The sequence below is a fragment of the Lithobates pipiens genome, unplaced genomic scaffold (genome assembly GCF_037356315.1).
Source record: "Lithobates pipiens isolate NorthernLeopardFrog02 unplaced genomic scaffold, aLitPip1_a1.2 Scaffold_22, whole genome shotgun sequence".
NCBI classification, from domain to species: Eukaryota; Metazoa; Chordata; class Amphibia; order Anura; family Ranidae; genus Lithobates; species Lithobates pipiens.
The window spans coordinates 90074008-90090949 of record NW_027507784.1 but is presented as its reverse complement, the minus strand read 5'-3'; the positions used below and the strand labels follow the sequence as shown (position 1 = coordinate 90090949).

At 46.3% G+C, this 16942-nt stretch overlaps 1 protein-coding gene across 1 annotated transcript in view; it reads left to right on the top strand.

Moving 5' to 3' along the window:
• WNT6 (Wnt family member 6) overlaps positions 1-16942 on the top strand; it is a 178762-nt gene that overhangs the window by 119458 nt on the left and 42362 nt on the right. Inside the window, exon 2 of the mRNA XM_077447867.1 lies at positions 3971-4191. Within this exon, the coding sequence (XP_077303993.1) occupies positions 3971-4191 (221 nt within the window). The remainder of the gene's footprint in view (positions 1-3970; positions 4192-16942) is intronic.

Here is a 16942-nt window from a genome sequence, read left to right as displayed (position 1 = left end):
GCCAACAGATCTTAATAATTAATCATCAGAAGCCAAAACCCATTTTAAAACAAAAATTCTGTTGTAACACGGCTCAAATGATCTGATGCGGTCACATGGAGAAAACAATGGCTGGACCGTTGGGACAGGGAAAATATTGCTTTGTGTTGATATATTCCGCCAATATTATTGCACTTCTCCCAAATAATACAGCGCTCTGTCTGGTTTGTTGTGCTTTCCTCCGTTCACAGAGGAGAGGCGGGGCGGGGTGTCGGGGCGCGGAGGAGAAGAGACAGCGGGGATCGCTGTTCCTCCGGCCGCAGAGATCGGAGGTCCCTTGGCTGCCTGCACAATAGTAAAACACTGGGCAGCTTGTAAAGAACATTCCAAGAGATACAATAACAAAAAAAGTTCAGATCACTTAAAAAAAAAAAAAAGGCAAAAGTAGCATTTTCATAACGACTGCTAATCGCCTATGGACTCACTGGAGGCAAGAGTAAGGATGAGGCTGGGTTCACACAGGTCCGGCTGAGGTTTGCCGTCCGGTGTCCTCTGCGTTTCTGTTCAGCGATTGATTTAGGTGCAAATTTTTCTTTAAATTCGCACCTGAACCGGACCCAAAAATGCACAGGAACCTTTTCAAATTCGCATCGGACATGTGTGAACCGGCTTTATTAAAGGCCGGTTCACACTCACATATTATGCAAATTGAATGCGGTTAAAAACATATCCAATTCATATATACAGTTGTTCTCATAAGTTTACATACCCTGGCAGAATTTATGATTTTTTGTCCATTTTTCAGAGAATATGAATGATAACACAAAAACTTTTCTTTCACCCATGGTTAGTGTTTGGCTAAAGCCATTTATTATCAATCAACTGTGTTTACTCTTTTTAAAGTGGTTGTAAACCCTTACAAACCACTTTGACCTACAGGTAAGCCTAGATTAAGGCTTACCTGTAGGTCCAAGCAATATCTCCTAAACCTATATGGTTTAGGAGATATTTGCCCGAAAACGGACACCGCTGTCTACGGCGCATGCGCCGTAGACAGCGGCGCACAGGCGCACTGAGCGCGGCATTTCCAAGAATGGAGCTGCCGCACGTGTCGACTCCCGTGCGCATGCGCGGGAGTGACGTCATCGCGGCTTCGCCGAATGACAGCAGCGGAGCTGCGAGACGCCACCAGCAAGATGGATGCGGCGGACTACAGGGGACAGCGGCGACTTCGCTGGCTCCTGTGTCAGGTAAGTGACACATAATGGGCTACTATGTGATGCATAGTAGTCCATTATGCTTTGCCTTTGCAGGGAATGAAAGAGGAAGTAAACCCATCAGGGTTTACTTCCTCTTTAAATCATAATGGCAACAGAAACTACCCAAATGACCCTGATCAAAAGTTTACATACCCTGGTGATTTTGGCCTGATAACATGCACACAAGTTGACACAAAGGGGTTTGAATGGCTATTAAAGGTAACCGTCCTCACCAGTGATCTGTTTGCTTGTAATTAGTGTGTGTGTATAAAAGGTCAGTGAGTTTCTGGACTCCTGACAGACCCTTGCATCTTTCATCCAGTGCTGCACTGACGTTTCTGGATTCTGAGTCATGGGGAAAGCAAAAGAATTGTCAAAGAATCTGCAGGAAAAGGTAGTTGAACTGTATAAAAACAGGAAAGGGATATAAAAAGATATCCAAGGAATTGAGAATGCCAATCAGCAGTGTTCAAACTCTAATCAAGAAGTGGAAAATGACGGGTTCTGTTTAAATCAAACCACGGTCAGGTAGACCAACTAAAATTTCAGCCACAACTGCCAGAAACATTTTTCGGGATGCAAAGAAAAACCCACAAATAACTTCAGGTGAAATACAAGACTCTCTGAAAACATGTGGTGTGGCTGTTTCAAGATGCACAATAAGGAGGCACTTGAAGAAAGATGGGCTGCGTGGTCAAGTCGCGAGAAGAAAGCCGTTACTACGCAAATGCCACAAAGTATCCCGCTTACAATACGCCAAACAGCACAGAGACAAGCCTCAAACCTTCTGGCACAAAGTCACTTGGAGCGATGAGACTAAAATTGAGCTTTTTGGCCACAACCATAAACACGACATTTGGAGAGCCAACAAGACCTATGATGAAAGGTCCACCATTCCTACTGTGAAACATGGAGGTGGATCGCTGATGTTTTGGGAATGTGTGAGCTACAAAGGCACAGGAAATTTGGTCAAAATTGATGGCAAGATGAATGCAGTATGTTATCAAAAAATACTGGAGGAACATTTGCATTCATCAGCCAGGAAGCTGCGCATGGGACGTACTTGGACATTCCAACATGACAATGATCCAAAACACAAGGCCAAGCTGACCTGTCATTGGCTACAGCAAAATAAAGTGAAGGTTCTGGAGTGGCCATCTCAGTCTCCTGACCTCAATATCATTGAGCCACTCTGGGGAGATCTCAAATGTGGCGTTCATGCAAGACAGCCCAAGAATTTACAGGAACTGGAGGCTTATTCGTCAAGAGGAATGGGCAGCTTTACCATCTGAGAAGATAAAGAGTCTCATCCACAAATACCACAAAAGACTTCAAGCTGTCATTGATGGTAAAGGGGGCAATACACGGTATTAAGAACTGGGGTATGTAAACTTTTGATCAGGGTCAGGAGCATACTTATTTCCTATGATACTTAGCGCCATTCAGTGGCCATAATGCTGTATTTACCGCATTCGCACTGTTATTTTTTTTATTTCAATTCGATTTTGCCCCATTTGCACAGAATACATTTACATGCAGTTTTCGATGGAAAAACAGCTATGCAATTTTTTATTTAAATATAAGGGTGCTCTGGCAACAACAGATACAGGTATAAGGCAGAAGCAGTCTTGGGCCCCTTTTTTTTCCCCAAAAGCCAGGCCCATCCAAATCTGTAAAATTCAGTCTGAACTCTCAACATCAACCCAAATTTGGAGATCAGTGCTAGTCAAGAGTCATGCAGAGCTAACCAATGCCAACGATGCTTAATTGCTTGCAAGAAAACTATTGCACACAACGGCATGCTGAGCAGAGGAGTGTTGGTCACATAATCCAGAGAGTTATGCAAGAAGACGGCTCTGGACTGGCACCAGTGATCCTTCACCATGTGACCTGAGCTGGGTCATGTGATCTGCGGTGCCACCAGGTATATCTGAATTTGGAGTAGAATACGACTCGCTCCCTTACCTCATTTAAAAAGTTGGCGATTATCCCAGTGGTGTCACATAGGGTCAGTGAGACAGTCTTCTGTAAACTCCAGCTAGAGTGTTTTGGAGCTTACTAGAGTTGCTTTACTTAATCTCAGAGCTGCAAAGGAGTGAAGAAAATGTAAGCACTTGTTGCTGGGAAGGGAGGGATTAAACTAAAGAACTTCAGCCAAAATATCAAGATAAAAATGAATAACCCAATAAAAGTTAAGCAAGATAAAATAAAATAAATTAAAAATAAAACAGCATTTGCTTCAAAACTCACCTTCAATCCAGAGATTTTCCTTGCAGTACTTTTGTCTGCCTCTAGGTGTCCTTGGTCTGATACCCAGCCCAGGTCATTCTGCACCCACCCTGGCCTGTGACTGGACAGTGAAAGGGGGTGAAGTGCACTGATGAGCTCATCTTACTGCTCTTTGCTCTTATCAGCTTACCAGCACGTTCCTTGTCACTGATTGGCTGCTTGTGTTTCTTCTTCTTTGCACACTCCAGCCCTGCTGTACAGGGACTGCAACAGGCTGATGCCAGGTCACATTCAGGTACGTACACTGTATTTCTAAAAGAAAAAAATGAATGACGTATTAATGATTACAAAACCGCATTCATTTCCGTTGTTTATACTGTATGTTCCTAGAGTTCAGCATTAACTTGTTGCCCCGCCCCTGCATGGCGACAGCTATGGGAGGCTCAGGTTAGGATACATCGCGCTAATCTCATTTTTTTGTCTTTCTTTTACGGATTTGGCAGGGCAGTTGGAAGCCCCCTGGTGATGGACCCCAACAGCATATGCCGCAAAACCAAGCGCCTGGCGGGTAAGCAGGCTGAGCTCTGCCAGACCGAGCCGGAGATTGTCAACGAGGTGGCTAAGGGCGCCAAGATGGGCGTGCGCGAGTGTCAGTACCAGTTCAGGTCACGGCGGTGGAACTGCACGGGTCACAACAAGTACTTTGGAAAGATCCTTCAGCAAGGTAAGCGCATGTCTTCTCCACCCCTGAGAGGTGTCAACGGAGAGGATTAGGAAATGAGCCAACTTACCAGTCCACGGTGTTAATTAGCAGCATACTGTAACTCAACATTACTTATTAGGGAGCTCCATGTAGCCCTGGGCTAGAATAATTGAAACTATTATTGCAATGCTTGTTATCCATGTTATCATAATTAACAGCTAGAACAGGCTCAACAAGCAATGACATGAGATATCTGTGGAACATAAAATGCTATTGAGGTGAGAAAGGTCACCACGGGAGGGATGGAGATGACGTTACAAGGCATTTACAATGTTCATTTATAGAAGACATTGGCCAACATTACACTGGCAATCCTCTCGCTGGTCACAAATCACCAGCAGCAGAATTACTATACAAGGTAAAGAAATACTCCGCTATGTCACCTTCACGTTGGCCAGACGAGCAAGGTGCCGTACCCTCGCTGGTTACCCACTCAATTCTGCAGGGCTTCGATCAGCAAGGGAGCGACATGTCACTCATCTGGCTAGCAAGGGAGCAACACATGAAAGCGTTTCAGTATTTTCTTCTGCACCTGGTGCTAGCGTGTTCTTACCATGAAAGTTTCCCTACTATGACATGGACCTCAAGGTCAAACATTATGATAAATCTATGTAGCCTACTTGCTGGCATTGGTGAATACAGGTTCATAAAGGAGCTAAAATACCTTTTCTTAAGCGGGAGTCCGCCGGGACTCCGCGTTTTTTTTTTTTTTAAAAGCCAGCAACTACAAATACTGCAGCTGCTGACTTTTAAAATAGTGACACTTACCTGTCCAGCGCGCCCGCGATGTCGGCACCCGAAGCCGATCTCTAGATCGTCTTGTCGGGTGCTGCCGCCGCCATCTTGGGTATGGGAATCAGGAAATGGAGCCCTTCGGCTTAATTTCCCGGTTCCATACTGCGCATGCGCGAATCGCGCTGCGCAATAAGGATGGTCCCCGCTGCCTCTGGGATCTGTGTGTTTCCCAGCAGGCAGCGGGGCACTTGCGGAAAGGGGCGGGCACTTGCGGAAAGGGGCGTAATCTACGCCCCTTTCCGCAGAGAGCTATCCCGGAAGTGGGTGCAGAATACCTGTACTGTACAGGTATCTGCACCCCCCTCCCCCCTGAAAGGTGCCAATTGTGGCGCCGGAGGGGGGGAGGGTTCCGATGAGCGGAGGTCCACTTTAGGGTGGACCTCCGCTTTAAGAAAAAGCTGCTCCATACTCCGTCCAATGCAACTCACATAATGAAAAGTCTAAGCATTTGGTTGTGTGATCTTTGCTGAGGGACGGTGAAATTTAGAGTGGCCAATGCTCTGCTCAGATAACATGTGACCAAACGCTTAGGCATGTATGTGACCAGCACTGAGGAAGCAATAGCTTAGATTTCAGACTTTCTAATAGTTTATCCCAACCTTTCCCAACTAGGGTTCTGTGAGACATTGGGGTTCCTCTAGAAGTTGCTAGGGGTTCCTTGAGCAATGAGATAAGCAAACACCAACACCAATGATCTTTTTAGCTATCAATAAGGGGGCATTCTTCCCTATGACCACCAAAATAAGGAGTATTGTACCCATTGATCACCAGTGTAAGGGGTCTTCTTCCCATTGAAGACCACTTCCCATTGATGTCCAATGTAAGGTGCATTCTTCCTAATGACAACCCATGTAAGGAGCATTCTTCCCACTGATCACCAATGTAAGGAGCATTCTTCCTACTGATAACCAATGTAAGGAGCATTCTTCCCACTGGCCACCAATGTAAGGAACATTCTTCCCACTGACCACCAATGTAAGGAACATTCTTCTCACTGATCACCAATGTAAGGAGCATTCTTCCCACTGATCACCAATGTAAGGAGCATTCTTCCCACTGACCACCAATGTAAGGAGCATTCTTCCCACTGATCACCAATGTAAGGGGCATTCTTCTCACTGATCACCAATGTAAGGAGCATTCTTCCCACTGACCACCAATGTAAGGAACATTCTTCCCACTGATCACCAATGTAAGGGGCATTCTTCCCACTGACCACCAATGTAAGGAGCATTCTTCCCACTGGCCACCAATGTAAGGAACATTCTTCCCACTGACCACCAATGTAAGGAGCATTCTTCTCACTGATCACTGATGTAAGGAGCATTCTTCTCACTGACCACCAATGTAAGGAGAATTCTTCTCACTGACCACCAATGTAAGGAGCATTCTTCCTACTGATAACCAATGTAAGGGACATTCTTCCTACTGGCCACCAATATGAGGAGCATTCTTCCCACTGACCACCAATGTAAGGAGCATTCTTCCCACTGACCACCAATGTAAGGAACATTCTTCCCACTGACCACCAATGTAAGGAGCATTCTTCCCACTGATCACCATTGTAAGGGGCATTCTTCCCACTGATCACCAATGTAAGGAGAATTCTTCTCACTGACCACCAATGTAAGGGGCATTCTTCCCACTGATCACCAATGTAAGGAGAATTCTTCTCACTGACCACCAATGTAAGGGACATTCTTCCCACTGATCACCAATGTAAGGGGCATTCTTCCCACTGACCACCAATGTAAGGAGCATTCTTCCCACTGGCCACCAATGTAAGGAACATTCTTCCCACTGACCACCAATGTAAGGAGCATTCTTCCCACTGACCACCAATGTAAGGAACATTCTTCCCACTGACCACCAATGTAAGGAGCATTCTTCCCACTGATCACCAATGTAAGGGGCATTCTTCCCACTGATCACCAATGTAAGGAGAATTCTTCTCACTGACCACCAATGTAAGGGACATTCTTCCCACTGATCACCAATATAAGGAGTATTCTTCCCACTGACAACAAAAATAAGGAGTATTGTACCCATTGATCACCAGTGTAAGGAGTCTTCTTCCCATTGATGTCCAATGTAAGGTGCATTCTTCCCACTGATCACCAATGTAAGGAGCATATTGTAATTGAATGCTATTAAAAATGAATTTTCATTTTAAACTTCAGTGCTCTAATTTTCTGTAAAAATACAATATGGCAACAGATGATGTACAGAACCCCCCCCCCCCCCCCCCCCAGATATGTAATTTCCTGCCTGTGTGATTGGCTCAATGATTCTCCATGACATCTACACTAAGATACAAGTCAGATTTTGGGCATCCCCTGCAACAAAAATTTTATTTTTGGTGGGATACTACCTAAAGGGATGCAGATCCTGCCACCTTCCTCATTAGGAACCCTGCAAGTGCAGCATCTGATTGATAATGATAAAATCATTTCCATTAGATTCCCTTTGCCCCGTGGACACAGACAAACAAACAGCTATTTCTTCAGAATAGCAAAAGGTAGGACTCTGCAACAAACTTGGTTAGAATACTTGCAATGTACACAGATCACCCAGAGGGGAATGTTTTTTTGTTTTTTGTTTTTTTCTCAACAAAAGTAATTTTTTTGTAGCACAGCTTGGTATCCTCGCCATGCCCCCCGGCTGCGAGCTGCGCCATACCAAGTAAGTGAACATGGCCATCGCCGATCGGGAACCCAGAGGTCTACTGACCACCAGCCACTTGTTGGTCTGCCCAGGCAGCTGTGAACACAACACACAGCTTGTTCCGGGATCTCAGGGATGTTCTTCGGAGATTGTTGTTGGAGGGGTAGACGTTCCTTTGCACGCTGCGTTCTCTCTCTCCCCTGCAGGCAGAAGTCAGATTATTGCGATGTTCTACATAAGTCCCCGGCTTTATTGCTTAGACATGTTCCCCTGGTGTGTAATGCAGTAATTATGAATGCTCCGAGACAATGTGTGGGTTTAATAAAGAAAAAGAATGTTTTGCTGTCTGACGCATGATTTACTGCGCAGATCCCCCCCCCCCCCGGCCAATCAGAATCCTCGGTGCTCGGAATTTGTGTCCTCCATGGTGTCCCATACCAAGTCCCAGAATTCCTCCCTGGGAGCTCTCACTTACGACCCTAATGGGTCTAAGTGCCGTTTAGCTGCCATTTACACATCAAAACACACTCATTGGGGATTTATGGCCGTCTGATGTGTAAACTCCCATCGTCTTTATTGATTGACTTTTGAACTTGAAACAATTAAAGCATTTAACAAAAAAAAAAAGGGAAACCCCTTAGAGGCTTCTGAAAGAGTAATTTAAAGGAGGACCACCCTGATCTCCATAGCTATGTGCAGTCTACAGAACGCCCAACTGGAACTCTTTTGGAACTCAATCCATGGCGGAGACTTATGCCGTGTACACGCGATCACACATTCCGACAACAAAATCCGTGGGTTTTTTTTTCCGCCGGATGTTGGCTCAAACTTGTCTTGCATACACACGGCCACACAAAGTTGGTCGGATATTCCGAACACCACGAACGCGGTGACGTACAACACATACGACAAGCCGAGAAAAATGAAGTTCGATAGCCAGTGTGGCCCTTCTGCTTGATTGCGAGCGTGCGTGGCACTTTGTGCGTCGGAATTGTCTAGGCACGATCGGAATTTCCGACAACGGATTTTGTTGTCGGAAAATTTTAGGAGCAGATCTCAAATTTTTTGCGACTGAAATTCCGATGGAAACTGTCCGATGGAGCCTGCACACGGTCGGAAATTTCCGACAACAAGCTCCGATCGCGCATTTGCCGTCGGAAAGTCCGAACCGGGTGTACGCGGCATTAGGCTCCATGCACAATAGTGTGACTTGTGACGTGACTTTGGACACGGAAAGTCGCGCGACATATATCGCAGCCCAAAGTGACATCTGAATGCTATAAGTACAACAGTCAAAGCCAAAGTCACATCCAAGTCGCACCCATCTAAAGTTCCTTAAGAGTTGCAATGTAAATCGTAGGAGTTTGGAGTCGCACAAGTGTGAATGGAGCCTTACTAACACTGAAGCACTAAGAATCTGGTGCAGCTGTGCATGGTAGCCAATCAGCTTCTAACTTCAGCTTGTGCAATTAAAGTGGTAGTAAAGGTTTGGCTTTTAGGCTGCTTTCACACTGGGGCGAGAGCAGCGTCGGCGGTAAAGCGCCGTTATTTTTAGCGGCGCTTTACCGTCGTTTTAGCGGCGGTGTGCGGGCGCTAGCGGGGTGGTTTTAACCCCCGCTAGCGGCCGAAAAGGGGTTAAACCCGCCCGCAAAGCGCCGCTGCAGCGGCGCTTTGCCGGCGGTATTGCCGCGGTGTCCCATTGATTTCAATGGGTAGCAGCGGTATAGGAGCGGTGAATACACCGCTCCTTCACCACTGCAAAGATGCGGCTAGCAGGACTTTTTTCACCGTCCTGCCAGCGTCCTCCGGCTTTCACACTGGAGTTAAAGGGGCCGGTTTTTTTCAGGCGTTACACAGGCGCTATTTTTAGCGCTGTAACGCCTGAATACCGCCCCAGTGTGAAAGCAGCCTTAGGTCCCTTTCACACTGGGGCGGTATTCAGGCGTTACAGCGCTAAAAATAGCGCCTGTGTAACGCCTGAAAAAAACCGGCCCCTTTAACTCCAGTGTGAAAGCCGGAGGGCTTTCACACTGGAGCGATGCGCTGGCAGGACGGTGAAAAAAGTCCTGCTAGCCGCATCTTTGGAGCGGTGAAGGAGCGGTGTATTCACCGCTCCTATACCGCTCCTACCCATTGAAATCAATGGGACACCGCGGCAATACCGCCGGCAAAGCGCCGCTGCAGCGGCGCTTTGCGGGCGGGTTTAACCCCTTTTCGGCCGCTAGCGGGGGTTAAAACCACCCCGCTAGCGCCCGCACACCGCCGCTAAAACGACGGTAAAGCGCCGCTAAAAATAGCGGCGCTTTACCGCCGACGCTGCTCCCGCCCCAGTGTGAAAGCAGCCTTAGAGAAAAAAAATATCATAATAAAAATCATAAAAATCAATAATAATAATGTCATACTGACCTGCTCTGTGTAATGGTTTTGCACAGAACAGCCCCGATCCTCCTCTTCTCGATTCCCCCACTGGCACTCCTGGTTCCACCCACTTGACCAGTGCCCCCAATAGCAATCTGCTTTCTCTGGGGGCACTGGTGCATGCTCGCTCCCAAGCCCTGCTCTAGGCATCCATCAGACATATAGAGCCACTTCTCAGACCCTCCCCTGCTCTGTCCTCATTGGCTCACTGGCTGTGATTGAGAGCAGTGGGTACCAATGACTCCTGTTGCTGTCTCAGCCAATGAGGAGATGGAGTTCCAGGACAGCTGAGGCTCTCGTGCACATCGCTGGATCAAGAGGGGGCTCATGTATGTATTAGGGCGAACAAAGAATAGCTGGACGGCCGCACTCACTTTTATTGAAAATTATTCAAATCGATGTACACAAAGATCACAAAGGTACAGGAACAAAGTCTGATGGATCAACAGAGCAGGGCTTTAGGGTGAGCATGCACCAGTGCCCCCAGAGCAAGCAGTTTGCTATTGGGGGCACTGGTGAAGTGGGGGGAGCCAGGAGAGCCAGCTGGGGAATCAAGAAGAGGAGGATCGGGGCTGCTCTGTGCAAAACTATTACACAGAGCAGGTAAATATGACATTTTTTTTTCTAAAAGCTGAACCTTCACTACCACTTTAATTGAACAAAGCTGAAATTAGAAGCTGATTGGCTACCATGCACAGCTGCATTCTTAGATTCTTAGTGCAGCGGAGTCCAGCTAATTTTTGTACTTTCGAATCATGTGCAGAGCCAGCACCTGTGCTTCTACCAGCAGGATGGGTGTCATTATGGGATAGCTGCCTGGAGTGGTGCCAGTTTATCTAAGACTGACCATACACCTATAGATTATCTGCATATTTTCTATGGTCAGATGGAAAAAGTGGGAGATTCCTCCATCCACACAGTTCAGCGTAGATGGAGACATCTGTTCCACTTTTTCCATCTGACCATACCTGTACATCCCTTTAAATTTTCGGCCTATTGGGCGCGTCGCCGGTGGCACGTGCACACGCCTGCCACGGGAGCGTTCCCTTGGGTCCCGTGAACTGGAGAGGTAGAACAGGGAGATGCCTATGTAAAGAAGGCATTTCCCCATTCTGCCTTGTGAAATGACAGGGATCTAGCTGTCATCGGGAGCAGTGATCGCTGTCATGTCAGTGGAAGCCCATCCCCCCACACAGTTAGAACAGCTCCCTAGGACACACTTAACCCCTTGATCGCCCCCTAGTGTTTAACCCCTTCCCTGCCAGTGTCATTTACACAGTAATCAATGCCTTTTTATAGCACTGATCGCTGTATAAATGACACTGGGCCCAAAATGGTGTCAAAGTGTCCGATGTGTCCGCCATAATGTCGCAGTCACGATAAAAATCGCAGATCGCTGCCAATACTAATAAAAAAAAAATTATAATAATAAAAATGCTATAAATCTATCCCCTATTTTGTAGATGTTATAACTTCACCTCCCCAGTGGGCAGCATTCAGTATAGGTGATGGTGGATATGACCTCAGGGGGGCATGATATACATATGAATACCTCCTCTATTTACATATGAATCCTGCCGGTCTGCCTCTATTTACATATAAATGCAATCACTAATTACATGTCAATGTCGGTATTTACATATAATCACAGGGTCTGCAGGTGATTCATCTGTACACAACAATAGGACAGAGCTGGGCAGCATTAGTAACAGAACTTCACACTGAAATATCAGGACACAGCACTGGACTAAAACCTCAAGGAACAAGGGAATTTAAACTGGGATAGTTGCCAAGTATGAGGAAGCTGCTTTGGGCCCCACAACAATGACAGGGCCCAGGGCAGCTGCCCCTTTTGCCCTGCCTTAAAAAAGGCCCTGCCGTCAGTGTAAGAATAGCCCTCTTACCGAGAGCTATAAAGATCATTGGTGTCGTACCACTGGCTCCTCCAAGTGGCATTGGCTCAGAACTATGTAGGCACCATCAAACTGGAGGTAAATCAGCCACAGCTCAAGGAACCCCTAGCCACCTCTGGAGGAACCCTGGTTGAGAATGGCTGTCCTAATACAAGCAAGGTTGTGTTGTATAGGAAGTATGGAATTATTTAAGTGAATATCTTGGGAAAAAAGAGGGAAGAAACCTCTCCGACCCTTTAAATATCCTGAGCTCTGATAAGTTCTTTGTGCTTTACCACAGTTATCAATGACAGTCCCTGGAAAAGCACCCTTACAAGTTAAATTGTAGTGCCCCTTTAACAAGGGCCCCAGGCCCCGGTATGCATTGGGTTCCCAGGTTAGCCTGACCCCGGAGTTACGGATGGCACAGATTTTACTATGGCATTTAAATAGCCTAATAGCTCCGTAATGGAGGGAAACCACTTACTTTTCAAGTCACCGCTTCCTCCGCTGCTCCCTGCAAAGCTATCATTTGGGATATTTTTAGCTGCATCTACTAAATGATTTGGCAAAGGTAGTATTTGATTTGGATGACAAAGCAAAGGTGCGCGGCACGGCGGAAATGCCGCCCGTACATCGGGAGACAGGAAAGATCGCTCCAATGAGCAGAGATGGCTTCCGTCCCGCGACGGCTAAATTATGTCATTTATACGGTGGCGAGGGGAGACGGGACCTTTATTAAATCTGATGGAGTGTACGAGGGAAGGAGACTTCCTCTTAGAAAACACACCAATATTTCTACAGGTGAAATAAACTGTAATATTAACATTATCAGACATCTATCCATGTATTCACTCGCCCACCCACCCATTCACCCACCTAATCATTCATCCACCCACCCATTCACCCACCTAATCATTCATTCACCCACCTAATCATTCATTCACCCACCTAATCATTCATCCACCCAAACATTCTCCCCCCCACCCATTCATTCATCCATTCACTATCTATCTATCTATCTATCTATCTATCTATCTATCTATCTATCTATCTATCTATCTATCTATCTATCTATCTATCTATCTATCTATCAATCTATCTTATTCTACCTATCTACCTCTCTTATTCTATCTATCTATCTATCTATCTATCTATCTATCTATCTATCTATCTATCTATCTATCTATCTATCTATCTATCTATCTAACTATCTATCTAACTATCTTATTCTATCTATCTATCTATCTATCTATCTATCTATCTATCTATCTATCTATCTATCTATCTCTCTTATTCTATCTATCTCTACCTCTCTTATTCTATCTATCTATCTATCTATCTATCTATCTATCTATCTATCTATCTATCTATCTATCTATCTATCTATCTATCTATCTATCTATCTATCGTGGTACCCCCGTATTGGCTGCTAAGAATTGGGGCATGTCTGTCACCCTGCCCAGCCCTGCATTCATTCTCAGGCATACAGAGACATGAGTTAGTGAGTGAATTTTTTATTTATTTTTTGTTTCATTGAGGGATATAACTTGGATGGGGTTAGGAGATATGGGATGCCCAGCGTGAATCAATGCAGTTAGGTTTGTACATACTCCTTCAGCTTTCTCCTGCACATCACTTCCTTTCTGAACTCTCAGGAGCAGCTCAGCACAAAGTAGTCAGGCCTGACACTGGCTCAGCCAGGCCCTAGCAATTTCCTTTTGCAGGCAGGGACCGCAGACCCCTATAGTATAATAAGTAGATAGTCTCTGGTATTAGCTGTCCTAACATGCGGCTACTGAGCCTGGTAACCCATCTTCAGGCCCTGCCAGCCCTCCTAGCTGCAGCTGCCCTTCTCCACTGCACCTTTCATCACAGTCCACTCTTCTGGTTCTGCACCCATCTTCAGACTGCACTCTCCCAGTCCTCCCAGGTGTGCCTTCCCAGTCCTCCCAGATGTGCCTCCCCAGTCCTCCTGACTGTGCCTCACTCACCAGCCATCCTGGCTGCGACCAGTTGTCCTCCCTGGAGTCTCTTAGCAGTGCTCTCTCCTTGCTCTCTCTTGTGCCTCCGGTCCAGGACCTTTTCATGAGTTCCTGAAGATGGTCCCAACTGCACCCGAGCCCAGGCCCAAGGTCACCCCCCAGACTAGAGAGCTCCCTAAAGGCCCCAAGAGCCTCCACACTCTCTCACTCCAGCTCGTCCATCTGACAACTCCGCAGCTGGGCTGACCCATGGGTATATAAGGAGGCCTGCCCCCTGCCAGTCCAGGTTGGGGATTGGTCAGTGCTCCTTGGAATACCCCAGGCAGCTCCACCTCTCCTCCTCTCTTTCCAGAATCCCCTGAAATGAAGAGGGAGATCTCAGTGATGCTGCCTGTGATTCACCAGCTGCTACCCTGAGCCACTTCCATCCCAGATCAGATAAGATCGAAACAAACAGGCCAGGTGGCCGTCCAGGCCTGCCTAAATTTACCTAAACCTAACCAAAAAATCTAACACCTACCTATCTAGAGGGTGCTACATATCTATCCTGTATGTATCTATCTCTCTCGTATTCTATCTGTCTATCTACAGTATCTATCTATCTATCTATCTATCTATCTATCTATCTATCTATCTATCTATCTATCTATCTATCTATCTATCTATCTATCTACCTACCTACCTATCTATCTATTTTATCTCCTTGCCAGAGGCCTCCTCACGACATTCCCGGTCATTAACCTTTAGATCCAAAGGAAAGAATGTTCACAGAAAAAGATAGGGTTGCTGCACTTTTGTGATAATACTTGAAGATGGCATTTACAGGTATATCACATAGACCTACTATCCAGGGTCACGTCAATCTATTATAGTGGACTATCCACAGCAGTCACGTGCGAAAGCAGCACATGGCACACTCTAGTAAGCCATCTTCCGTCACTCAGTCTCACTCTTGACATCACTACAGGAGGGTGTTAGCTGCAAGGGACCTAGCACCTAATTACACCATTCTCTGTTACTACATACTATTCTGGGTCAGAGCCACCTAGTGGCAGACTTCCCTCTAGGGCTGCTGTTGTAGCCAATCACAGTATCCTTTTTCATGCTCAGGACAGCCTGTTTCTTCCCTCTCCCTCCTGGCCCAGCTGCTCCACACACTTACTATGGGTGGCTGTTGGTGCCTGGGGCAGGTGGCTGCACAGAACAGCACTGCAACCCGGTCTACATATCTATCTATCCACCCAAACTCCCTCATTGCCTTTCAGCCCTACAGCCACACAGGGTGACACAGACCTGACTGTGAAGCCCGAGGGTGGCCTCTTGAACAATTCCCATCCAAGCACCCCTGGTAGTGGGGACAGGGACTGCTGGGGCAGCGGGTGCAGGTGCCAGCAAGCTGGAGCAGTGAACTTGAGCTTGGGAACACAGGAATCCACCCAGTGGCAATATGGATTCAGGACACAAGCTTTGTCAGCCAGGCAGATAAAGATCTAAAAGGCCGCCGGGCGGCAGGATCTGCGGGCACGCTCGTACGTGCACAAGTGCGCCGTGGCACGCGTGTGCTCCTGCACACACGCATTCTTGTCCTTGCACATCTTTTTAAACTCCTACCCTGTTTCCCTGAAAATAAGACCTAGCCTGTTTCCCTGAAAAAAATGCCTACCCTGAAAACAAGACCTACAAGGACTTTAACTAGGGCTTATTTGGGGGGGGGGGGGGGGTAGGGCTTATATTGCAGCCATCACCGACAGTCACGCTAGGTCTTATTTTTGGGGAAACAGGGTATGCATGTGCATGAAAATGAGCACTTGCTCCATGAGGTTCCCTTCACAGGGCCACTTAGTCCAATGCTACTTACAGATACCCCCTTAGCTCCCTCCCCTCCTTTATCCCACTCGCGTGGAAGCCTTTTTGGATTTACGTCACTTACACAGCAGCATTTTTTCCCACCGACACCAATGCATGAGTATTTTTTGCTTCCAGTGATACCACCAACACAGCAGCTTTTTTTATTTCCACTGACACCAAGGAATAGGGTATTCTTTCCTTCCAGTGACACCACCTACATAGCAGCAATTTTTCACCCACTGACTTCAATGCATGGGGTATTGTTTTTTTTCCAGTGACACCACTAACACAGTGACATTTTTTCCCCCGCTGGCACCAATGCATTGGGTAATTTTTCCTCCCAGTTACACCACCAACATAGTGAAATTGTTCCCCCACTTCCACCAATGCATGGGGTAGATTTTCCTTCCAGTGACACCACGGACACAGGGGCATCACTTTAATTTAATTTGCTGCACTATACCACAACCATTACATACATTTTGGCACAGCACTCACCATTATTACCCCAGTCCCCAATTCTTCACCTTTGTCCCAGCCCCATTGATTAATAAAAGCTCCCATGTATGCTAATGGTGTCCCTTTTCTAGTGCTGCTGTATGAGGGATTGCATGAGACTAATACCAAGACAGATTCAGGTACTTGCACTTTCTGCTATTAAAAACACATTTCATAATGTCTTAGTAGAACTAAAGACAAAACTTTTTTTTATTAGTTTTGGATAGAGTGGAGAGGGATTAGAACACTGTCAGTTTATATTGCTGTCTACGCCTCTGTTAGGAAGATCCCCCCCCTCTCTATTTGTCGTGATTACCATTATCATTGAAAGTGAAAGTAAAAGAAATTTCAAAATTTTGGGTTTTCCCCAGAAAAATAATAGAGTGGCAATATTCCAATAGGGGCACTCGTTATGGTGACCTGGGGGGGTCCCCAAGGAATTCCCTTAATTTTCACGAATTTCTTCTCACTTCCTGTTCCTGTGTTGGCTATGGGACAGGAAGTGAAATCTCCCCAATGAGATAAAGATGGCAAAAAAAAAAAAACAGACCCTTCCTTACTCTATCCAAAATCAGTCAAAAAGTTTTGCCTATATTGTGAAAGATGTTTTTT